At 43.1% G+C, this 26926-nt stretch overlaps 1 protein-coding gene across 1 annotated transcript; it reads right to left on the reverse strand.

The window, feature by feature from the left end:
- Positions 1-3153: 3153 nt before the first annotated feature.
- Positions 3154-26508, reverse strand: LOC147463970 (uncharacterized). Its single transcript, XM_086497966.1, has 2 exons — positions 24897-26508; positions 3154-3299 (listed from the first exon to the last, which is right to left on the reverse strand). Exons 1-2 carry the CDS (start codon positions 25246-25248, stop codon positions 3154-3156), a joined length of 498 nt encoding a protein of 165 aa, XP_086354092.1. The 5' UTR covers positions 25249-26508.
- Positions 26509-26926: the final 418 nt, after the last annotated feature.

Genomic DNA, 26926 nt, shown 5'->3' on the forward strand with positions numbered 1-26926 from the left:
TTCCCAAAAGTCTTCTCATTTTCTCCAATGTTACTGTTCATTTTTGCACTTTATGTCTTCCTATCATTGACTTTTGCATTTTAGAATAGAGGTTTTACAAGTTCTTTTTTTTTTTTGCCAAACTCACAAATGTGAGTGATTTTATATTAATGATAACAAAGAAACACTAACGATAGAGGTTTTATAAGGTTTTCTTTTAAGTGAAGTACTGAGTGACACATGGAGGGTCTCTCCTTCCTTGAAAAATTCAAGCTGCTTCATATATATTATAGATAGATAGATATAGATGGCCAAAGAAAAGAAAGAGTTGATAATGTTTTGAAAAAAAATCCGAACGAAATTTCTTCCAAGATTCGAATTAATTTCTTTTGAGATTTTTTTATAAAATTACTTCTCTTTCATATGTTCATGAGTTGCCTTTTCTTTGTTTCTCTCTATGTGTGTGTGTGTGTGTGTGTGGAGAGAGAGAGAGAGAGAGAGAGAGAGAGAGAGAGAGAGATAGAGAGCGATTATTTTCTCTGTATTTATAATTTATAATTCATTTCTTTTCTCTTTCTTAATGTAAAAGGTAGGTCATTTTAGTCTTTATTAACTTTTTTATATAATAATTCCTTGTCTCAATTTTTGCCTTGAGGGTCAAACTCCCAGTCCAGCATCTAGCGTCTAATGCTTTAAGGTTCCAATTGAACCCCCGTCCTAGCTTGCACAAGGGCTCTTCATCACTCTCTTTCAACCTTCCATGTTTGACATGATTTTGAGCCTTGACCAAGAAGGTTTCAACCCCTAGCTCCAAGTAGCCTCATGCCCGCATCTTTGGGTGGTGGTGAGTAAGCAACATGATAGAGGAGAGTTTAGTGGAGAGTTCGTGGGAAAATCATTTTTGTAACTGCGCACTTTTACCTTTTGTTGTAACTTCCAAGGAGGAAGGTTTAGAAAAATTATTGAGGTTTTATTAACTTTTCACACTATCATAGATCTCTCTCTCTCTCTCTCTCTCTCTCTCTCTCTCTCTCTCATGCACACATTCACATACGCACATGAATACACACAAGTTTTTGAGAATTCAGCGTAAAACATCAAAATCTCAAGAAATTTCGTCTAACATGGAGGCAAATTTTAAATGGAGCATCCAACCACAACCCGTGGAGAGAGACCTTGCAAACTTTTGAGAAATTTAGTGTAAAAATCTTTAACTTTTTGAGAAATTTAGTGCCTACAATAACAAAATCCAAAAATTTATCGAGGAACTTTCTATCCGGGATGTCGTCTCTTAGAATGCATTGATTGCAAGATATGTCCAACTTGGGCACGGCCAAGGAGCTTTGGCCATTTTCCAATGACGGTGGGAAGCGAGGGTTTCTCTCCAAATGTTTTTAGGTTCTGGGATGTTTTTACCTGATGTAGAGAGGGCATCTCTCCAGATGCAATATTGTCTTAAGGAGTGCATTTATTGTAGGATATGTCCAATAGGGTCAGGACAGGAAGAGAGAGATTTGTTTTCAGCAGAAGCAGTGAGAGAGCATATCTCTAAATGCAATCACGTACACTTGCAGCTTGAAGGATGGTGGCATTACACAAAATGTTGATATGGGCAAAAGAATTCATAATGATATCCTTAGTCAGTGATTGATTGAAGGAATGGCATGCTTGGCACTACCTTGGTCGACATGTATGCCAAATGTGGTGTACTTTATAAAGCACTAAACGTGCTTGAGGAGCTTCCTGTCCAGGATGTCATCTCTTGAAATGCATTGACTACAGGATATGCCTAACCTGGGCAGGAGGGTCAAGGAGCTTTTGGCAGATGCAACGTCTCGAAACTGCCTTGATCAACATGTATGCCAAATGTGGTGCACTTCATAAAGCACAAAAGGTGCTTGAGGTGCTTCGTGTCGAGGATGTCCTCTCTTTGAATGAACTAATTGCAAGTTATGTCCAACTTAGGCAGGACCAAGGAGGTTTTGGGTGTTTTTTGGTAGATGCTAAGTGATGGTGTCTCTCCAGATATTGTAGATAGTGTTGGCATGCCTAAGGTAAGAAAATCCTCATAGCACTGCCAGAGGTAATGCCGCCGCCGAAGGCGGGGCCGTTGTACTAGTTTTATATTAATGATAACAAAGAAAAACTAATGATAGAGGTTTTATAAGGTTTTCTTTTAAGTGAAGTAGTGAGTAACATATGGAGGGTCTCTCCTTCCTTGAAAAATTTAAGCTGCTTCATATATAGTATAGATAGATAGATATAGATGGCCAAAGAAAAGAAAGAGTTGATAATGTTTTGAAAAGAAAACCGAATGAAAGAAATTCGAATTAGTTTCTTTTGAGATTTTTTTTTAATTACTTCTCTTTCATATATTCATGAGTTGCCTTTTCTTTGTTTCTCTCTATGTGTGTGTGTGTGTGGAGAGAGAGAGAGAGAGAGAGAGAGAGAGAGAGTGACTATTTGCTCTGTATTTATATTTTTATAATTCATTTCTTTTCTCTTTCTTAATGTAAAAGGTAGGTCATTTTAGTCTTTATTAACTTTTTTATATAATAATTCCTTGCCTCATTTTTGCCTTGAGGGTCAAACTCCCAGTCCAGCATCTAGCGGGTAAGGTGTCACGAGCATATTCATACATGTATACATATCGATCTATAATCAAGGATTTAGGTGTGTAATTATGTCAAAATATGACATTTACTATAATAATGACTTCAAATGATATACCTAATGGCTTCAAAATAAATATTTTATTGCATACATAATGCAAGAACACTCTAAAGAGAATAAAATACTAAAGAAAAATTAAACAATGAAAAACACAAATGTAATAATTTGCACTCGACCATCTATCTTTATATACGCAAAAAAGTCTTTTGACTTTCCGCTCCATGGGTTTTTGACCTGCCCAAAGGGCTAAGGCCATAGTGGTGGTTTGCCTTTTTTCTTAGGGAAAAATGTGATATGTATGTTAAAAAATAAAATAAAGAATGAAATTGTTTGATCGGTGAGTTCTGTAGTTAACACTCATGAGAAAGTTAGGAGTGATAGTGAGTGAGTGACAATCTCATGTTTTCTCTCAAAAGATATTGAGAGAAGATTTTTTCAAAGATTACATTATTGAATGTGCTCGAAATCTAGTAAAAAAGCTTGAGATTTGTGGGGACATTACTAAATTAAAGTCCGTAGTCTTCGTCTTTTCCTCCACTCATTTACTCTTGGAAGTTGGTGCCACTGGTCAGGCGCCCTCAGTCTCACAAAAATCCGAAAACATATATACCTGTGAGCCCATAGGAACTCAAAGTTCACACGGGGAGCTTGCAAGTAACTCGCATGGAGAATGATGAGACCAGACTTCTGAGCGCATGCTGAATGCTGAGAATTCTGAGCGCTCTCTGTCCCTCTCTTCACCTACCTCTTCTAAGATCTGTCTGCTTCGATTCTGACTCTTCCTCAGGCTTCCCCCTTTGGGGGGGTCAGGGATGGCGTTACACGAAGCCCTACGGAATGGGCTTATTCCCAGCGCAGAAGCTCAAAAGGACAGGTTTACCTCTTCTTCAAAGTTGATAGTGCATAAGGCATTTACCCCTCCATCCCATGGGGCCAGATACCCCCCACATGCAGGTATTTCTTTGGAAAAAGGGCTCTCTGTCTTTAGCCCTGGTAGTCATCATTCCCCCCCTCAGACGTATGCAGGGGTCACCAAAGGGAAGTGCAACCCTATACAGAGGTCTCCATCTCTAGCGCAACCAGGTATGGGTCCTCTGCCACACCTTGTACAAAACCCTGTTTGGAATGATGAATATTTTGGTAATGCGACTCACCTTAACCACATGCACGAGGGATTTCATGGTGGCGACCTTGGTCCTTTTCAAAGGGGGCTTGAACAATCGTTCATTAAGTACAATGAGGACCTTCCCCCACACCCTCAAGCGCCCCAAGGGAGAGAAGAGGCTTTTGCTCCCATTCCTAATTCTGATCCCTCTCCGTGTCCCCCAATTCACTTTAACTCCAATAAAGAGCATGTACCCCTCCCTGAGGGTACTTTTGTCATTGAAGAAAAAGCATTGCATGCTTGGTATTCTCAATTGCAAGAACGAGTATTCATTGGATTAGTTCATGGGATTAGACCTTCAGCAGAAGCATTGAAGCTTTGGATTGCTCAGCACTAGGGAAACAGAAACATGAAACCGAGTCATGTGCAATATTTACCTAATAATTACTATTTATTCTTCTTTGACTCTGCCAATGAAGCCTTTCAGGTTATCAGCCAAGGACAATGGCTCATCAAGAACACCCCTCTCTCTGTCTTTAAATGGTTTGAAGGCTTCAACCCAAGGGGTGATAAGCCAACAAAAGTGCCTATTTGGATCGATTTTCCAGACTTACCAGTAGAGTTCTACCCCTGGCTCAAAGAGTTGGGATCTCAGTTGGGCAGAGTACTTGGCCAGAAAGCAAGGGGTGGTTTTAATCCAAAATGGGACCCTCAGTTGTTGATTGAAATTGATACTAACAAAGATATGAGGTTTGAAATCCCTATAGCTGACTCTACTGGTAAAATGTTACATACTCATAAAGTTTTCTACAGGAACTTACCTAATGCTTGTTTCAATTGCATGAAACAAGGTCATTTAATCAAGCACTGTCCTGAGCTTGCTCCAAAGGAACCTGAGAAAGAGGTACAAGAAGAAGTTGAAAGGCATTTTCAGCAGGTGCATAGGAGGAACTCCTATAAGCAGCAAAGGAGAAGAAGCAACATTCCTAAAGGCCAACCTCCTCAAGCTTGGTTAGAGGATGTATTTGATCCTCTCAATGTTACAACAGCAACCTCTGGTCTCATCCCTGATAGCCCTGAGCAGTTTCCATCCCCTGAGAAACAGACCCATACCACCAATCCGTCAAATCCCACCCTTGTAGAAAATAATGGCGACATTGCTCTCACTCCTGGTTCCAAGGAAGAGGAGGGGGATCAGAGTCAAGTCTCAGACAGTGAGGGTGAGAACATTCCTAGTACTCAATTCGCAGGCATGCAAGTTGATCAACACACCTTATTCTTTGAAGAGGAGATTGAAGCGGCAGACAAAAAAGAAAAACTCAATTTAGCTGCCTCCCCTAGCACATCTGAAGATACTAACATGCTTACAACAAAGGAGGAAGTACTACCTGTGATAATCAAAGGCAAACCCAAGAGGAAAAAAGAGAAGGATTTAGATCCCTACAGAGTTTCAATGGTTCTTTCCAAACCCTCAAAAAATAGTAAAAAATGACAGTCCCTAAACTAACAGTACTGTCTTATAATTGTAGGGGGTTTTCAGACCAGGTTAAAGCAGCTGGCATTAAGAAGTGGTGTGCTGACATCTCTCTGAATGCTGACATTATTTGTCTTCAGGAACTAAAACTTTCAGGCTCCAAGTTGGAATTCAATCTAAAGAGGATGGGCTCTCAGTACTTGTGGTTTACTACCTCTCACCAACATGGGAAAGGTGGAGCTGCCATAGGCATCCATTCCAAACATTCTTCCATGATCAAACAATGTCCATCCTCCCAGAGGGGCAACTGGATAGATGTTGAGCTTGCCGAACCTTTCAACTATACAGTTATCAGTTTGTATGCATCTAATTCTATTTCTGATAGAGCAGCTACTTGGAATGAATTGAGTCTCTTGCATAATCACATTATCTTGGCTGGAGACTTCAATAATGTGACATCTTTGTAGGATAGATTTAAAAATCTGGGGCAGATTATAACAGGCAATGAAAGGGTCCAGTGGGACAATATGGTAGATAATCTTGAGCTGATGGATATTTCTGAAGAATCTGGACACACTTGGAGTAATAAACAAGCAGGTGAGAACTTTAGATCTACCAGATTAGACAGAGTTTATATGTCTTTGGACTTGATGCAGAAACATTGGCAAATTAGTTGTGTTACAGATAATTCTCTTCTTCTTTCTTATCACTTGCCTGTCATTACTGTACTGGATCAGTCTGAGTGTTCATTTAAAGCTGGGTGGCCACATTTAGACCAGTCATTGCTCAAACTGAATTCTGTTAAAGCTAAAGTCAAAGAGGTTATGCATTCTTCTTTTTCTGCTTGTACTTCACCATTTAAGGCATGGGACTCAGCTGTTAAGAATATTCAGAGATTGTTTACTGATTGTAAGAGGAAGGCCAAGGAAATTAGATCTACTAGAAGGATGATGATAAGGGACAAGATCTCTGACCTAGAGAAATGTCTGTCCCCAGAGGAGGCCCCTACTCAGTGTTGGGGTATAAAGCCCAATGTGGTCGCCCAGGTAAGTGGCCGGGCCGCCAGGTATGTACACATATTCTTTTGTAAAAACCTAATAAGAACTCACTATGCTCTACACATTACAGTAGAGTGAGTTCACCATATTGTCGTGCTCTTCTTCTCGCACTCTCTCTCGCGTCACACTTCCGCTCGTACTCCTTCAACTGGTATCAGAGCTCAAATCGAGGCTCGGGGTAGCATTTGCAGGTAGCCAGAGTCACCTGCTCAGATTGGAGTGAGATTCGACAGGCGAAGACACGGCCCCAAATCTTGTGGGTCGGCCCAAAGGGCTTTGTGTTCTCAGAATTTCATTCTGAGGTCATCTCGGCCACCGTTCGGCTTCGACAAAGTTCTGCGCAGGCCATTTTCGACTACGTGGTCTCAGCGGGTGCAGATCTGACTCTGCAAATTTGGGGTTTTGGCCTACGACTGCAGGTGCTGAGGATATCGGCACTCCCAGAGTGTTGATTTGTGGCTGTCTACACATCGAAGGACGGCTCACAGTTCTTGGAGGCGTGTCACATACGACACGGGTGCATCTACACACAGATTGTAGGCGACATCCACTAGTTCATCAGGTAGCTTGTGTTTGCTGCTTGATATTCCAGATTTCATCCTGAAATTGCACGTACTTCCACATGGGATGTATTGTTAGAGATGATGTATGTCTGTTGAGGGTTTGCTGGCTGTGAGTCACGCAGCAAACAACCGCCGCAGCGGTTACAACATATAGTGGGAAATTTATGGATGTATGATTTTGTGGGAAGTCTATGTATTGTTAGATTCAGTGCAGCCTTTGTTGAGGGTCGAGTGAGGTTTTATTGAGCTGGGGGATTCTCAAATGTTGAGATCCTTTCGGTGATACAGGTCTTGGAGCGATCCCTCGAGCACCCTTAGATAGGCAGCTAGGATGTATTGACTGTGAGTTAGACAGTTGGGATTGCATCTATGCTTTACTGCCATTGAGGCATTGTCGCAGTCTATGCTTACAGGACAGTGACAGGACAGTGAGAGACACTACAGGTACAGGATAGGTTTACCCGCAGCTTACAGTGTCAGAGAGACAGTGTTTTTTGAGCTGTTTTTGGTCTGTTTTTGAGTACACCAGAGCCATTTTACAAAGGAGACACAGCCGAAATTTCTGCAGAATCTGAAGCTTTCTTGGTTCATTTGACATGTTGATATTGGTTCAGAGGTCAGTTTACAGGGGAAACTCTGCCGAATTTTTCCCAGGAAAGTAAACTACTGTGAAGCGTAGCTATGGCTGGATCACAGGACACTGCTCTTTACAATATCAAGAAGCTGGATGGAACCAATTTTCCATTGTGGAAGAAGCAGATTTGGCACCATTAGGAAAAATATGAACCCTCTAGGGGCCCTTTGGGATTAAGGTTAATTAGAGGCCAGCCAATGAGAAGAGGGTGGTGGACACACTCATTCCCCTGAAAAATGTAGGGGGACAAAGTAGTCTTATACTTTTTAAATGGGCTCTTACCTAGTGAGAAGGTGGGGTGGGGGGTGGGGGGGGGGGGGGGGGGTGGGCAATATGGAACCTCCAACTTCCCTCCTTTTTGATCCGGTTTTGAAAAAATCCCAAAAATTTGAAATTTTTCAAAAATTTCAAAACTCAAATTTCATCTTCTGAAAACTCCCCTAAAACTATTTTATGGTCAAAAAAACATTTTTTGATCTCAAAAAGTCAAAACGTGCATCCAAAAACCCTAAAATTCAAATTTTTTTGAAAACTTTTAAAAAATCTTTTTTTGCTATCCAGAGCTCCCCCAAAATTAGTTATTAGGCAAAAAGGGATTTTCTCTCTCTAGAACCTCTTTTCCAACCCCTCCTTGGTTGCAACCATCACACTCATCCTCTACTCCAACACTCTCTCTCTTTACACCATCTCCATTGTTGCAGCAAGGAAGCTCCTCTCTCCTCCCCTACCACCTTCCATTGCCACACCAAGCAAGGCTTATCCACCTTCTCCTCCGAGTGCCACACCAAGCAAGGGTTGTCCACCTTCTCCTCCCATTGCCACAAGGGTTGACCATTTTCTCATATCACTTTATCACACCTACATTGTAGCAACAAGCAAGGTTCTTCTCCTCCTCCTAGTTTGCTTTGATCAACCATGGCCAACTCTACTTCACAAAGGCGACCAAAGGATGAGGTCACAGCACTTGCATGCCACAACACTAGAGGTGTAGATGATGAGTGGGTGCCACAAGAGTTCACCAAAGGTGCTTGGGTATACATGCAACCATCTGCTGTTAGCCCTCATCGTGTGCGGAATCATGCAAACTTGGATCTTCATTGGAAAGGAAAGCTCCTTGGCTTCAAGAACCGCAAAGACAAGGGGACCATAGCCATTGTGCAACATGTTTTCTCAATGTCAAACATGCACTTGCAACAACCACCTCGATTTCCAACACATTGTAAGTACATGTTTTGAGAATACAAAGCTAGGTGTGAAATCACAGTGTAATGTTATTATGGATTCATACTTAACATTTGCCATGCATTTATAGTCATATTTCCATCCACGTTGGTGGAGGAGCAGCCACTACATAGTCTCTCCGGCACATTCAATGCTATACATGCGGATATTGGAGCAATAATGTTCCCGCATCTTTGCCCAACCAAACTGGTTCAAAGAAGGATTTTCTTCTATTCTCACTCCTATATTGTCCCTACTTCTACACAAGCATTTGGAACGCTTGAACCCATCAAAGTAACTTCCTTATTAAGTATGGAGTGGCCGGTCCCAGATTTGTGGTCGGTAGCATCTTTCAAGCAAAAGATGATAATGGATGTCCAAAACTCTTTGAAATACTCTAAAGCTTCTAGGTCTGTGGGCTTGAGCTGGTGTTTGCCTATTCATTGTTTTGTGCACATTTTTAAAGAGTTTGGATTTGTGGAGACTACCTCAATGCTTGTATGTAAACATGCGCATTACGAGGAATTAGGAAGGCTTTTAGAAGAGGACTGGGGTTTTGTGGAGGGCATGCACAACGGGGACCGGTACCGTTGTAAGGTTGGAGCTTCAGGTATTGGAATGCGCTATTTGAAATCCCGCACCTCCTTGTACATACGATTTCACTATGATCGTTGGATGTGCAAACTTGGAGTGTGGACTCCCTTACAGAGTGTAGACGGCGCTATTGCAACAAGCTTTGACATTGCAGTGAAGATGCCCAACGATGCTTTGGAGGCAGTCCAAGTGAACAAGCATTGGACTCTCAGTAATGTTCGAGAACATTTGGTTATTATGGGTTTTGAGGCCCTTCAACAAGCACAATTTCGTTTACAAGGTCAAAAGGTGAGAATCCTTCCACCACATTTTCAATACATCATGGTTTGTCGATCATTAGATGCTTATTGTAATGAATGTCCGCAGATTGGGAAGAGAATGGAAGACAAATTGAAGGTCGAGGAGGACTGGGGGATAGATGGAACTATGCTATCGATCTTATAACTTTGTAACTCTTGCAATTTTCATATTGATCCCCGCTGTAATCAACATGATTTGCTTCGGCAAATCATGCTTTTGAATATAATTTTTTGCATTGGGATGAGAAATCATTTTTTGATGAAAGTGCCTTTTTTTTTTAATGTCTTAAAAAAAGGGTACATTATAAAAGGGGGGCCACCTAACTCATTCACTATTTTCGCTTTTGCAACTCCTGAGCTCCTCCACTCTCTATCCACACCCCAGGCTAAACATGGATGCTGCCACAGCCTCTCATCTGTACCCACATCCACCCCTTTGTCACGCTTCATCCTCTTCCTCGAGGACACCAAATACAAAGGGAAGTTGGACCTCCACACCTTTTTTACTCGTCTCCCTGACCTTGACGCCACAGTTGCCCTTCACATGGATGCATTTGAGGAGATTTCTGCGTTCATGGAGAAGCACATCATAAAATATTCTGCATCTATCCCCCACATGCAGGGATCTGGGTGCCTTGCGATCTTTTGCGCTATATACACAAGGTGATCGCCCATTCGCCAAGCGGTTGCAACGATTCCAAGAAATTGCAACCAATGCAGGCCATTACTTGGACGAGCAAGCCCTGGGGGTGTCAGCGATCAAGAAGCGCAAGTGGGGGGGGTGGAGTACCTTTCTCGGCTCGCAACATTTATCTTCTTGGTGAGCGAGGAACCTGATTTGGAGGAGCTCCGCTTACCACACCCTTCAAGTTGGGTCCTTTATCAAGGACACCAAGGAGCAGCAGGTTATCCCCATGAACCCTGCAGCGGAAGGAAAAGCACACCAGCTCGAGTACCCTAGGGGTCTTGAGGAAGTGGTTGAGAAATCCATAGTTTCGGCTGGCCCTAGTGACACTCCGTGCCACTACCACTAACGGATGTGGCTATCCCAGAGGTAGAAATTAGCCGCTTCTCCTCAGTGTTAGTGGATGGGGAGGAGTTTGTGTTCCTGCATGATTTGGAAAAAGCATTTGGCCTGCGCATGGATGAATGCTTGAGCGTGCTATGCAACGCAGCAAATGTCCCTTAGACAATACGCCAGATGCCCTAGAAAGCAAGCTCTTGCCAGATGGGGACTCTGTTGCTGACACTATTGCAGTTGTATGTGCGGAGGGTCCTGGCAGCAGAGCAGTTGCACGTGGCTGATGAAGATTTCCAAGCCACGCAAGCCAAGGTTGAGGCTGCTAGGATGCCTATGCCATTATGCAACCTCCCATCTGATGATCCAAAGCTTGTATCTGTGGTGCATGGGACCATTGACTTGGATGCAAAGGGCAACAGGGAGGAGGATGACAAGGAGCAGGAGGTAAACTGTATCCTAATTTTCATGTTATATTTTATCCTTCGTTGTCTTTTTTCTCAACCTTCATCGGTTTATGACAGGATGTTGTGGAGGTTGATGATTTTGCTGCAAGGACGAGTGGCAAGCGGACGGGCTTTGGACCTCAAGCTTCCCGTGCGCATTACCTCGGACAACTCCCCCTGGCGATGTGGCCATTATCCATAATGAATTTACTCCCCAAGCCCATTTTATGACTTGGTCGTTAAAGCTTTGAGCAGTTTTTGTGTTTGAGTACCATTGCTCATTACTACGCATCAAGTGTTCCTAGTGCGTAGATCCCTTGTATGACAGCGTTTGGCACTGCTTTCGTGGTAAAGTGCTTGCCCAGATAGGGATACATGCTTCCATTGGCTCAACTGACCCAAATGCCATAGCGCAGTCCCTCTTGACTGGGGAGTTGCCTTACGCGCAAAATAGGCGCCAGGAAATGGTCAAAAAAATTCTGAACTCCTCAGATACATGATGTAAAATCACCGTGCTAGAAGAAATAAAAAATATTTGAAATTGTCTCTCTATATTGCAAATTCTTTTCAATCTGATTTGTCAATCTTGAAAATTGTTTCAATTGGTGATATGAATTGTTTTTTGACTTTGTTATTTCAAGGTATGTAATTGCAGTCAATTTGAGTATAATTGTGATTTTTAAGTACCCTAGGGGGTTAGATTAGCCTATAAGGGGCAAAAAATGCCTGGCCACAAGGACGCGCAAATGGCCCATCAATCAGTTTTGGATGGGCCATTTGCGCGCCCTTGTGGCCAGGCATTTTTTTGCCCCTTATAGGCCAATCTACCCCCTAGGGTACTTAAAAAGCACAAATTTATTGCAATGGATTGGTTTTGCATCATTCATTTAAATGCAACCTTTTTATGGCAATTCCAGTATATGTTCACACTCAAGGACACTAGAAAAGCTCAAATCAATTATGAAATGAAGTTTCCAGCAAACTATCCTTTTAGTTCTCACTTGCTTTAGTTCTACCTACAACCCTTGCCACCAAAAAGTCAAATTACATTGGAACACTTGGTTTCCCAATATGTTATTTGTTTTGATATCCTATAAGAATTCAAAGCTTGAAATGACAAAAAAAAAGGTCTCCATAAGGATCCATATAAAATATTGATGCAAAACCAATAGGTTTTAGTAAATTTGTGATTTTAAGTACCCTTGGGGTAGATAAGCTCCTAAAGGGGCAGAAAAAGGCCTGGCCACAAGGGTGCGTAAATGGCCCATCCATCAGTTTTGGATGGGCCATTTGCGCGCCCTTGTGGCCAGGCATTTTTTTGCCCCTTATAGGCCAATCTACCCACTAGGGTACTTAAAAAGCATAAATTTATTGCAATGGATTGGTTTTGCATCATTCATTTAAATGCAACCTTTTATGGCAATTCCAGGATATGTTCACACTCAAGGACACTAGAAAAGCTCAAATCAATTATGAAATGAAGTTTCCAGCAAACTATCACTTGCTTTAGCTCTACCTACTACACCCTTGCACCAAAAAGTCAAATTACATTGGACACTTGGTTTCACAATATGTTATTTGTTTTGATATCCTATAAGGAATTCAAAGCTTGAAATGACCAAAAAAAAGGTATCCATAAGAATCCATATAAAATATTGATGCAAAACCAATAGGTTTTAGTAAATTTGGTTATTTTAAGTACCCTTGAGGGTAGATAAGCCTACAAGGTGCAGAAAAAGGCCTGGCCACAAGGGCGCGCAAATGGCCCATCCATCAGTTTTGGATGGGCCATTTGTGCGCCCTTGTGGCCAGGCCTTTTTCTGCCCCTTGTAGGCTTATCTACCCCTAAGGGTACTTAAAATGCACAAATTTACTGAAATTGACTACAATTACATACAGAACTTGAAATTACAAAGATAATAGACAGAGTAGACACAACTATTGATCATATTGTCATTGGAAAGTCAAATCATTACAAAGATAAGGGTGTGCAATAAAAAAAGAGGGGTAACTTCGGCTAATGCTCGAAGTCTCGTCGCAATCGTCGTGCAAGCTGCATATCTTTTGGCTGTATTGTCACTCGCTTTGCATGAATGGCACATAGGTTGGTATCTTCCAACACTGAAATGATGTGGGCCTCTGCAACTTCTTGAATAGCCTCTAGCGCTATTGCTTGCATTCTATACTGATTTCCATAGCTTTGAAGCACTTCCTTCACAGTGCGAGCAAAGGGGGCGCATCGAATCAAGAGCTCCGTCGTCTTCTGGTAGTGGCGGATTTCTGCAAATGCCCTTGCTATTTTTCGGCGCCGCTGCGGTTGTCTTGGGGGCACTTGCACATTTGCTGGCGGGCGGCATGAAGGCTTCTTGAAAAACTTAGACTTGCGTCTGTTTACATGCTTAGGGGTTGGTTCTGCAGCCTGTTCTGATTCTTCCTCTTCCCTTGGTTGCCGATCTTGTCGTGATGGGGAGAGCCCCTTCCCTTGAGGCAATGTCTTCCCCCCAACGGCCACCCGATGTGGTGCGCGGTATGTTTTCCTTCGCAGCCATGGTGGCTCACTCTCTGATTCGTGTCTGTATTGACCACCGAGTCCTGGATGGTCCTGCTTGTGATTGGGGCGCGACGCTGCTCGCTATCGGACTCTGATGTTTGCTGGCCCTCTGCTTCTCTCCAGCGCTGGGCACGTTGCTTCATTCTCTTTCTAGGTGTTATATCTTGAGGAGGTGGAGATTCAACAGTCCTTGATGACTCTCGTGCCCTACCACCATGCCCACTACCAGAAAGTTACTGGAACGGCCAGGTGTTTGTGGCCGTTTTCTTGTGCCTTTAAGCCATGACGGCTTCTCACATCCTTGGAGGGTGTTTTTGTTGGCAGGCGGATGCTCTTTCGCGGTTTGTTTGTGCGCGCGCCATTTCGTTGGTAAGAGCTCACCTGTTCTTAAGAAATGAGTGATTTATGAGAGCATGCAATATTTATAAGGGCCCATTTAAAAAGGCCCTGTTCACACTAATTTTTTTAAAAGAAGTATTATTTTTTAAATAAACATGTCGCTAAGAGTTGGACCCTGCGTTCACGTTTAGTGACTCGCGTAGTATCCACTTTGATCCTTGTCGCACTCTGCATCGCCGCCATGCAGCATGCTTGGTGGGACCTTGCGACATTTGCCACTTGTTGCTATGCTCTTGACGACTCCATTTGCGCACTTCAATAGCAATCTTGGATTGTCGCGCACGCTCCATTGTGAGCTTACGAGCAAATGTTGTGCGAAAAAACCAACTGAACATCTCCTCCAAATAATTGGATTGCACCATTCCACCACCATGTCGATTATTTTTGAAGTACACTCCCCTTGCTCGATAATGGGACTTCTCCATGCCTTGAGTGCTAAAAGTTTCAAGCGATCCATACTTGTGCATAAAAAATGCACCATGCGCAAACAAGATATGTTGTTCACATGAGCAAATGATCCACATTAGTAAATAAAAACAATCCCTTGTAATGAATACACCATGAATGACTTACCATGTAATGTGTGATGTTATTTTCACCCCAAGAAAGGGTGAAGACCTTGGTAAAATCCGCCAAAGCTTCTTGAAATGATTGCCGTTGTTCTTCTGTTGTGCTGTTAAGGCTCATAAGCTTGACCATTTCATCAAAATGGGCCCAAAATTTCTTGCGCTTGTTTGCAAGCTCGCCATTTGAATCATTGTCAGTAGTAGCTTTGCATAACTCCTTCCAAAGCTCCCAAAGGTTACCTGCCTGCTGGTTGGAGCTGCTTTGAGCATCATATCGACTTGGCTTTCCTTGGGAAACTTTCTTCAAAAAGTGTCTAGCTTTTTGTCCACTCATTGACACTTGTTGAGCAATTTCATGGGCCTCCCCTGTGTTCTTTGCAGCAACTATAGACACATTTCCACCGTGACAGCCAATGGAATTCAAGAGTACCTCCACTCTTTCGATCGCTTCCTAGGACTTTTCCAACGGTTTCATTGTGAAAGCATAGTCAATGTGGAGCTTCAATAGCCTATCAAAAATACGCATGAATGCGTGTAATGTACAAAAATGTACATTCGATAGAGGAAATCGAAAGATTGGATTCCAAGTGTGGTCCTTTTGATAACGGTCTGGGGCATTGAGCATGGGACATCTCAGAATAGACGCTTCCCATTCTCTACCTTCATCTCCGACATCATGACAATCTAACCCTTGTTCTCCATGCCCTTGCCATGGAAGCATGTAACTGGCCTTTGCAGTGCTCTTGTGTGATTTTTGTCCATTAGGTTTGTACCCTCGAGTGCAAAATGGACAAGGCATGAGAGAAGAAGCCCCTTGTTTGCAGCCAAGCAAACACTTTATGATCTTCAAATCCCCACCTAAGTGCCACTCCACATCATAACTACCAAAGCCCTCAATCTCCAACTTCTGACCTGCAATTTGGGAGTGTATTACTTCTGTGATCCATGGAGTTCTCTCAAAAATCCACGAAAGTACTCCATTGGTCTCTTTGGGCACCTCAATAGTACCCAACCACCAAATGTCTTTCTCTGATTGCACGCTAAAAGATAGGGTGGGATATGGCTCGACTGAATCCCTTCGCTTGGTTTGCAGAAGGGCCTCGTTCATTAGGGTGACACTTAGTCTCTCTAACCTTCGGCCTTTCACTATTTGACACTCATCGAGTTTCAGCACAAAAGCGACTTTTGTGCCAAGCACTACAAAATAAATAGTGCTAAGACCTTAAACTTCAGCATCTATGAAAAGAATAATACCAAAGAAAAAAGTAAAGTGTGTCACCTTCTTCAGGTAACTCGTAAAATCTAAGCATGGCTTCTTGAAGCCTTCTAAGATCCACGAAAATATTGTTCCATATTGTGTAAGGAAAGCCCTTATTCGAAGGTCTTATGGATTGTTTCTTACCTTTTCCCCTTGTCTTTGTTGCGCACGAAGCATAAAGGGAAGTTGGCATTGTGTCCTCAATGTGTAGGTATGTCCCAATGCGGGAGAACACATCTTCGTTTGTGGCCTTCTTTGCGAGCTTGACCTTGTGAGGAACGGGAAATAGGTTTTCCACAATGCCATGTTCTTTGAGGGAATCCTTTAGGAGTTGAAAAATAGCCTGATAGGCTTTGGTGCTGATTCCAGCCTCATCACAAGCTTGTTGAACGTCATCATCATTAACCACATTTCTTAATTTACGCATAAGGTCCTTGGTGACTGCATCCTTAATGTGCTTACCTCCAGGTGATTGTAAGATAGAAATAATGTCCTCGGTATTGAGACAACTAGTGAGAAGGTTGACTCGATTATCTTGGCTTGTTCCACCGCATGCCTCCTGGATGAAGTTTCTAGCAACAAATAAACATAAATGTTAGAAAATAGTGTGAAGTAAGAATGCAGCATGCAAGTAAAGACCAAATCACCTTGTGGCTGTAACTCGTCGTTTGCGTGCTCCTCCGGAATGTTCAAGAGTTTCAATGGATGAATACGGGCGTTTGCGTTCCCTTGCACCAAGGGGTGTTTCTTTCAAGTATGTGATGATGTGGGACTCCTTTTCTTGCATTTGTTGTTCAAGACTTTTAACTACCCTCTCCGAAGAGGCAACACTCTCTTGTAATGCCGTCGTCTTGAGGTGAAGAGCTTGGCATTCGTGCATCCACATATGCAAAGAAGCACCTGCACCCATACACAGCCGCTTGCAATAGCCTAACAAGCCTGTTTCTCCCCTCCCAAGAAATTGAAGAAATGTGGAAAGGCTATTAAACGGTGGATGGAAGCGGCTTATAGGATTGTAAGGGTACAAATGGCCATCCACCCAAATTTCAACATTGGTCTCACAAGCGGTGCGACGTTCCTGTGATGACCTTTGATCACCTTCACTAGTGGTCTTCGGTGCAAATGCCGTGGGTAAGCGAATATGTATGCTTTTGGTGTGCGGAGTACGTGGTGGTGGAAGCAAACCATTTGTGATGTCCGTGAGCACCATGGAAGCTGTTGCATGAGGAAGCAAATGATGAAAAGATAGAGGGGGAAGGGTAGAGAGGCCGAGCAGGATGGGAGGAGAGAAGGAGGTAGGGAGGGGAGGGAGAGATTGGGGAGGAGGAGGAAGGTAGGGGCAGAGAGGGAGAGGAAGAGAGGGAGAGGAGAGAGGAGGGAGAGGAGGGAGGAGGATGAGAGAACAAAATGTTTATTACTTTTTGGGGGAAAAGATTTTTGAAAAAATAGACTTTCTAAACTTGTGGGTTAAAAAATGGGTCAAAAAATGATTTTTGGATATGTATATATGTTGGGAGGGAGTTTTAAGTAAAAAACAAATAAAAATGAAATTTTTTAAAAAAAGTCAAATTTTGACTCTTTTTGACCTACGGAATTGTTGATGTGGACACACCCCTATGCTTCCTTCACTTTAAAAAAAGCTAGAGAGAGAAAGCAACCCTTTAGGTCCACATCCTACATTTGTCTAAAAAAAAGGCTAGAAAAGCCTACTCAAAACTACCTTCTTCAATGCCCTTGCCCCCTAAACCCCACACAACATTAGCCTTAATCCCTAAAAATTAGGATTCCTTACAAGGCCCTTGCAAGGTTCATATTTCTCCTAATGCGTGTTGGTACAAAAGAAGCAGATAAAACCTATAAAGCTCAAGGGGATAAAACCACAAGATATGGATGAAGATGAATGGAGTGAAATGGATGAATTGGCACTTTCTACCATTATGCTGACTTTGGCAGAAAGCGTTTACCTCAATGTAGCAGACGAGATGTCGGCTTATGAAGCATGGACAAAGCTGAGTGATCTTTATGAGAAGCAGAGTGCAGCTTCACAGGTATACAGGCTTAAGAAGCTTGTTGACTTGAAGATTAAAGAAGGGACACCTATGTCCAATCATCTGAATGAATTCAACACCATCTACAATCAGTTGTCAGCTCAAGGTGTCAAGTTTGATGAACCTGTTAGAGCTATGTTCCTGTTGATCACATTGCCAGAAAGTTGAGACACTTTTCGCACAGCTTTGAGTAATTCTGCACCTCCAGATGGTTTGAACATAGCAGGTGTAGAAGGAAGTCTGCTTACTGAAGAAACCAATAGAAAGACAATGGACAAAGGCAAAGGAACAGCCTTAGTTGTCAGGGGAAGGACCAAAGAAAAGTACAAAGGTGGAAAGAGGAATCAGTCTCGTAGCAAGTCCCGCAGTGCTAAAGGCAAGAGTGACATAGAATGCTACCATTGTGGCAAGAAGGGTCACATGAAAAGAGACTGCAGAGAATGGAAGCAGAAAAAGGCAAAGAGAAAGCTGAAGACCATGGTGAGAAGAACAAGTCCTCAGTGAAGATTCAAGAAATAAATGTGACAAACACTGTTGCAGAGGATGACAGTCTAGTGTCAGGAGACATCTACTTCTTGAAGAATACAATGGACTCAGCTCTTCTTACAGCATCTGATGGAAATGCACTGAGTGACTGGATTATAGACTCAGGGGCATCACTTCATGTGTCTCCAAACAAGGAGTGGTTTACCTCTTATGTGACCACTAAAGATCATGTTCGGAGGCAATGGGCAGACATGTGAGATCTTAGTGTTGGAGATGTTCAATGAAGTTTCAGAATGCTTTCATGCTGAAGAATGTGAGACATGTTGCAATTACAAAGAGCTTGATCAAGTTACTTGATGATGAGATGTTCAATTGTAATTCGACATGTCTCTTCTTTCACGCTGAAGAATGTGAGACATGTTCCCGCAATTACAAAGAGCTTGATCAGCACAGGTTTACTTGATGATGCTGGCTACGTCACCACTTTTGGACAGAACATGTGGAAGATATCCAAGGGTTCTATGACAGTAGCACATGGAGTAAAGTCTGGAGGACTTTACATGATTTATGTATCAAATGTCTCTAAAAATGTAATCAATGTAACCGAGCAGCCGAACGTTTCTTTGTGGCATAGCCGGTTAGGACATATGTCCAAGAAGGGAATGGAAATCTTGTCTCGTTCTGGTTATTTTCCTGGCTTTTCATTTAATGATTTTGAATTCTGTGAACATTGTCTGTATGGTAAGCAAACACAGCAGCCACATAAGCATAGAAGCAGTAGAAGAGATACACAGTTGGCACTTGTTCATAGTGATTTGTGTGGACCTATGCCTAACCTATCTCTAGGGGGAGCTTCTTACTTTATGACATTTATAGATGATTACTCGAGGAAAGTATGGGTTTACTTTCTCAAGCACAAGGATGAAGCGTTAGTGTTTTCAAAACGTTTGTGACACTTGTGGAGAATCAGAGTGGCAAGAAGCTTAAATGCTTACGCACTGACAATGGTGGAGAGTATGTTTCAAAGGCCTTTCAGGACTTTTGTGAGTCAAAAGGTATAAAACGTGAACTTACTGCTCCTTACAATCCTCCTCAAAATGGTGTTGCTGAGAGGATGAATAGGACCATACAAGAGAAGGTCAGAAGTATGTTGTCTAATGCACAGCTGCCAAATGGGTTTTGGGCTGAAGCTGTATCAACAGCTGTTCATCTTGTAAATAGATCTCCTAGCAAGGTTTTGCAGAAGGATTCAGTGCCAGAGATGGTATGGTCAGGCAAAATGCCCTCATACAAGCATCTCAGAGTCTTTGGCTGTGAGGCATATACTCACGTTCCAAAGGAATTTAGGAACAAACTTGAGCCAAAGAGTAGAAAGTGCATCTTTCTAGGCTATGGTAATTCTGGTGAGATGGGGTACAGACTTTGGATCCCGAATCCAGAAAGGTTATCCGCAGCAATGATGTTCACTTTAATGAATCCAAATATCATTCTAAACCAGAGAGGGTTGAGGAGATTAGAAGAGTTGTCTTCCAAGAAGATGGACCTGCACGTGCAAGACAAAATGTCAGGGCTCAAGAGGAGCAAGGACAGGATAGAGTGGAACCACAGGTTGTGGCTGAGCCTGAGCCACCTATTTTGTGCGTAGATCTGGACGTGTCACGCGACCTCCTGATAGGTTTGTTCCATCTATGAACTATGTCATGTTGACTGATTGCAATGAGCCTTCATGTTACAAGGAAGCAGTGCAAATGAAGGACTCCGGGAATTGGCAATTGGCCATGCAGTCAGAGATGACAGCTCTGCATAAAAACCAGACATGGAAGCTAGTTAAATTACCACAGGGCAAAAAGGCTCTACCTTGTAAATGGGTTTACAGGTATAAGATCACCGCTCATGATAGTCAGCCAAAGTACAAAGCAAGGCTTGTTGCCAAGGGCTTTAAGCAAGAACAAGGCATTGACTTTGATGAAGTCTTCTCTCCGGTGGTCAAGATGACTACATTGAGATGCTTTCTTGCATTGGTTGCCATATTAGATTTGGTGTTGCACCAAATGGATGTCAAGACAACGTTCTTGCATGGTGATTTAGATGTGGAAATTTACATGCAGCAGCCAGAAGGGTTTGTTGAGAAAGGCAAGGAAGATGGGTATGCCAGTTGTTAAAGAGTCTTTATGGCTTAAAACAATCACCGAGGGCATGGTACCATAAATTCCACAAGTTTATGCTTTCTCAAGGCTACAAACGTAGTGAGTTCGATCACTGTCTATATACAAAGAAGGCTAAGGATGGTAGTTGGCTGATCCTTATTTTGTATGTGGATGACATGTTGATTGCTGGCAAGCACTTGGAAGAAATTTCAGCTTTGAAGTCAAAGATGGCAAAATCGTTTGACATGAAAGACATGGGTGAGGCAAGTCATATACTTGGTATGCGCATTGAGAGAGACAGATCAAAGAAGTTGATTTGGTTATCTCAAACAGAGTATATTGACAAGGTTTTGCAACGTTTCAATATGGAGAAGGGAAAGGCATTGAGTGTTCCATTGCCACCATATGTGAAACTTAGCAAACAAGATTGTCCTGTGTCTGAGGAAGAACAGGCTGAAATGGATAAGATTCCATATGCGTCTGCAGTGGGTAGTTTGATGTATGCAATGATTGCTACTCGCCCAGACATTGCATTTGCAGTGGGAGTAGTAAGTCGATACATGTCAAACCCAGGCAAGAAACATTGGGAGGCAGTGAAAGGAATATTGAGATACCTGAAAGCTACAAAGAGTATGCGTATATGCTATGGGAGTCAGGAGCTAAGTGTAAAGGGTTTTACAGACTCAGATTATGCAGGTGACTTAGACAACCGAAGGTCTACGTCAGGGTATGTCTTTACATTGGCTGGTGGAGCAGTATCATGGCGTTCTAGATTACAAGATTGTGTTACTCAGTCTACTACAGAGGCTGAATATGTTGCAGCATCAGAGGCATGCAAAGAATCAATTTGTCTTAATCGACTAGTAACAGATTTGGGAATCAAAGAAGAGATGCCTGTGTTATATTGTGATAGTCAAAGTGCTATACAATTGGCTCGCAATCCAGTTTATCACTCAAAGACAAAGCATGTGGATGTGAAGTATCATTTCATCAGGGAAATGCTCGAGGATAAGCAACTTCATCTTGTCAAAGTTCACACCACAGAAAATCCTGCTCATCTACTTACAAAAGGACTTCCCTCAGAGAGCTTTGCGCATTTTCGCAAGCAGTTAGGTGTAGGGTAGTACATCACTTCTCTACATCTCTTGTATATTAGCTTGTATAGTAGCTTGTATAGTAGCTTCTCTCACACTTAAAGTACCACATTGGACTTTAAGTGGGAGGTTGTTGGGGTATAAAGCCCAATGTGGTCGCCCAGGTAAGTGGGCGGGCCACTAGGTATGTACACATATTGTTTTGTAAAAACCTAATAAGAACTCACTATGCTCTACACATTATAGTAGAGCGAGTTCACCATATCGTCGTGCTCTTCTTCTCGCACTCTCTCTCGCGTCACACTCCGCTCGTACTCCTTCACTCAGTAACTCGTAGACCTAAAGGATAATCTTAGACAGGAAGAGCTCCTGGTTGCTAACAGTGCCCTAGCTTGGACTAGAGAATTTTGGGTTGGAAAGGTCGACAAGCCCAATAAAGACATGTTCAATCTTCTCAAAAAAAAGAAAGCTAGGGACTATGTCCCTTTTCTGAAGAAAATTGATGGAAGTGCTGTTTTTAACCATAAAGAGAACCTGGAATTTGTTCACTCTTTCTACTCTAATATTTTCTCTGTCCCCCCCTCCAGGAATGAGGAAATTATAAATGCAAGAGCCGACATTGCCAAGATTAGAAAAAAGTGTCTATCACATGATCTGGCAACTATGTTGGACAGTCTCATCTCAGAGGGGGAGATTAGAGAGACTATTAGGGCTATGAAAGATGGAAAATCCCCAGGTATTGATGGTATTCCTAATGAATTCTTCAAAGCTTACCAGGATTTCATCATACCTTACATTATGAAGGTCTGGCTAGAAGCTGTTAGACTCGGAGCTCTTCCCTCTAAGGTTAACACTGGGGTTATCAAGTTAATCCACAAAAAGGGGGCCAAAGATGAGCTCTCCAATTGGAGACCCATCTCTTGTCTGACTTCTATTTACAAGATCTTTTCCCTATCCTTGGCTAGGAGGATCAGCCCACATATGGACAAAATCATTCTTCCAGAACAAAAGGGGTTTATCAAGAATAAATATATTCGAGATGCTATTATAACTCTGTGGGAAGCAATGGAGTATGCCATGGAGTCAGGGCAGGAATACATATTCTCTAAAATTGACTTTGACAAAGCTTATGACAAAATTGAATGGGATTTTATATTGCAGTCTTTAGCTGATATTGGTTTTGGTAAACAGTTCATTTGATATGTGCATATTTTGTTTGGAAACTCATTTGCCAAAATTGCACTTAATGGTGAATTGTCTGATGACAAAAAGCTGGCTAGATCCATCATACAGGGATGCCCACTCTCCCCTCTTCTGTATGCTATGTCTTCAGATGCATTGGGTTGGTTGGTCAAAGATTGCCTGAGTCAAGGAGCTATTAAAGGCATCATAATTCCTAATATGGAGAAGGAACTTTGTCTGCAACAGTTTGCAGATGACACTAACAGCTTACTAAGCAATGATGACAGATCCATTGAGAGCTTCTGGCAATGCCTCACCACCTTTTGCTTGGCATCTGGCTCACAGATAAATCATGGTAAAACTGGTTATAAAGCTTCATCTGGTTCTTCCCCTCCCTTGGTGGTTCAAGCTGGGTGCCATCAGATTGAAGATGGCAAAGTGTTCAGGCTTCTAGGTATTCCCATGGGATTCAAAGTCAGCATGAATCAGAGATTTGAATGGGTTTTGAATAGGTTCAGGAGAAAAGTGTTCTTATGGCATAATATGCAGTCAACTCTACCAGCCAGGGTGTTTGTTCTGAACCATTATATTCTTTCATCATTGGTTTACTTTCTGGCTTGTTGGAGGCCTACCAAATCTCATATGAACAAGATTTTCTCTACAGCTCGAAGATTTTTATGGGGAGGAAATGAGGACATACCCAGAGTTCCCAAAGTGGCCTGGTCCACCTGTTGTCAACCCAAAGAAGCTGGTGGTTTGGGCATCTTAAATCTGGAGTTCCTTGCCAAGAAACTGGCTGCAAAATGGATTGTTAGATCTATTGGCTGTGATGACTATTGGGCTAAACTAATTCAAAGATCTCTCACCTGTTTTTGTGTGCAGCACTCCAAATCCTGGTCAGGCTTATCCCTAAGGGAAATTACTCTATGCCAGCTGGATCTGAAGTTTAAAGGAACTAATCTTATCTGCAAGTATTGGGAATCATGGCAGGACATAAAGAAGGGCAAGTCCTTACCCCCTGAACTTGTCTATGAACTTAATTTTGTAATGCAAGATTCTATTTGGTTTGGCTACCATTCCCACAAACTGAGCATACAACTCTCCAGGAGAGCTCTTATCTGCTTTAAGAAGGGGATTAGAACTTGGGGAGATCTATACAGGAATCACAAATGGATGGACATACAAAATATCCAAGAATCCTTTCAACTGCCAATGGCTACTGCCTTGTGGTTTGGCCCTATTCTAATCAAGTTCCATCAGCAGGTCTCAATTACTCCCAAACCTTGTCACCAAGCCAAAAGTCTTTCTAACACTCTGTTGGTGTATTATAAGACCTTTGTGCAGGATAAAGAGCTGTCTGATGTCCTCCAGATGAAGCTTAACTCCAGATGGAAATTATCTTGGAGCAAAAGGCAGTGGAGCTACAGATTCAGATGTATATGGGCTTTTCCTGTGTCCATGAAGCAAAGTGTGATCTTGTGGTTGATTCTACATAGTGGGGTGTGGACTGGAGCCAAAGCTAACAAAATCAGAGGCACCCAGAACCTTTGTGATAGATGTAACACTGAAGAGGAGACTCTAGCTCACTTGTTTATCAACTGTCCAAGAAACAAACAGATTCTAAAGACCCTCCAGAGAGCTGTCCACACTCTACATCCTCAGGCATTCAATTGGGAAGAGCTGCTGCTGGGAAAGTGCCAGGGTCTCGACATCTATCTTTGGTCCCAGATAAGAGCTTCCTACATATGGAACATCTGGCGCAACAAATCCACATCTGATCAACCCAATAGCCTGGCCCAAGCCTATTCCTTTTTGTACGAAATCAAATGTCTTGCCATATCATGTACTCTTAATATGAACAGGGTTTCGCAGCTAAGTCAACATGAGATACAAAGGTTCTTGCCTTGGCAAAAGTGGAAGTTTTGTCTCAGCCAAATGTACTCTGTCCCGAGACTCATCATGTTTGAATGCATACATGAGATGTAAAGATGTACATGGGGGCCCTTCCTCTGCCCTACCTTGAGAACCTTCTCTTGTATTTTCTCCTTTTAATTTAACTTTTCAACTTTGCATTAAAAAAAAAAAAACTCAAAGTTCACACGCACTTCATGACAACAACAACGGGGCTGGAAGCCAGAGGGAATGCATCTGGACAGCCTATTGAAGGATAGGTCGAGGGTGGCTAGGCGGGGCAAGGTTGCGAGGAAGGCGGAGACGATGCCTGTGAACAAGTTATGGCTAGGACCCAGATGCCAGAGGCAGGTGGGGCGGGACAGGGTGGTGGGAATGGAGCTACCGATCATGCCGGGCGCTAGGCTGAGCTGCACCAAGGTTGTCAGCAAGCCAAGTTCTAAAGTCAGGTGGCCGAGAAGACCAGCAGAGCTGCCGCTTGCAATGCTAAGGTTGATCAGAGCCGCCACGCATGCTTGTCCGGACGCGAAGTCGCAAAGCATGCCCTCGTCTCTCTCTCTCTCTCTCTCTCTCTCTCTCTCTCTCTCTCTCGTAACCTTTGCCTCTGCACAGAACAGAGCTCCCTCCACGTCCTTCTCGTCGCCTCCCTAGGGCAAGGGGCAGCCCTACAAGAGTGCTCTTAATTATAGCCACAGTTCCGCCCCTGTCCCCCGGCCCTTCTCCAAGTCAACCCATGTCCGAGACGCTCTTGCTTAGTGGCTTGTAGCTTGGCTTCTGCATCTCGCAACTTCGCATGTGAGATGCTCCGACTCAGTGGCTTTGTGACTAGCTTCTACATCTCGGTTCTCAGCTCGCGACCCTCTAGCTGTTGGTGCTGCATAACGATTGCTGTGATGATGCCACACGGTAACTCCTGACTGAGAGCATTGCAATATAAGCGGGCTGGTATGAGGATGAGGTGGAAGACTGGGATACACACTCAATGGATAAGTGGCGGGCATAGCAGGGCAAGACAGGTGGTACACGATGAGGAGAGCGCAGGAGGCACTGATGGGAAAAGCTGGGCACTTGCATAGCGCCCGGTCACCATGGCTATGAACGACATCCGGGCCATAGCCCGCTTGACAATTAACTCATGCACATGTTGGATGCAGATGGCAACACTCAGCTTAGCTTTGAAGAGTGTTGCGCCCTCTTCTGCATCTCCATGCCCTTGAGAAAATGCGATTCTTGCGACCACCTTATCAAGAACTAGGTCTTCCTCACCTGCGCAGTGCCCATGTCCTGCTGGTTTGTCGACCATCATCACAATCTCTGCGTGCTGCAACAGCCCGTGGAAGCAAGCCCAACCCCTTGGTGCTCCTAGCCTACCTGTACCCTAACCTTTCTCATGTTGGCCTTGACAAGCATGTTTTACATAAATTCGATAGATATCATAGGTTCTGCGGGCACATGTTCTGCCTTGCCCTCAAAAATCTAGCTACGACTTCACGCAACAGAACCTTTGCCCTTACCTACGACGTCACGCAGCAGAGAAATCTTTAGGTCGCACATATTTTGTGTGTGTGTGTGTGTGTGTGTGTGTGTGTGTGAGAGAGAGAGAGAGAGAGAGAGAGAGAGGACCGCTAGTGCCCACTTGAGAGCTCGTTGTGCTAGCCAAGCTGAATTTGCTCCAGGAATCAAATCGCCCAAGAGCAGCAAATGAAGAGTGCAACGCCCAATGAGATTGCAGGCTTTTATGTGGATGTTTTCATTGTGCTTGCAGCTGCTGCTGCTCCATGGGTGGACCTATATATTGCTTAAAGTCAACGGAGAAGCCTCAAGCTGTGCCTGGTGTGTGGTGGTTTGAGGAGGGTGCACTCTGTCAAATGCAAAGGGGGGGGGGGGGGGGGGGGGGGGGGGGGAGAGCTACCAGATTGGACCTCTAGTCTAATAGCAACGTGGAATAGAAAAACAATTGCAGAGTCACCATCCTCCCCTTGCATCTTTTGTCAAGGCAAAGGGCACTTTCTGTGCTCCTCATGCTCATAACACAAAAGTCCCAGCAAGATCCGAAGGTCATCTTGAAGTAAACTGGCTAAAATTTACACATTTTAGTGTAATAAACAGATGTCTAGTAAGGTCAAGGGAGAACAAATCCTCCAGTGATTGGTCAGAATTTTTATCAAGTAAATGTCATCTGCTAGCAGACACAATCCGTTGCTGATTGGTTTGATTGTT

This window comes from Adiantum capillus-veneris, chromosome 2 (genome assembly GCF_014529385.1).
Source record: "Adiantum capillus-veneris isolate H3 chromosome 2, ASM1452938v2, whole genome shotgun sequence".
Classification (NCBI taxonomy): domain Eukaryota; kingdom Viridiplantae; phylum Streptophyta; class Polypodiopsida; order Polypodiales; family Pteridaceae; genus Adiantum; species Adiantum capillus-veneris.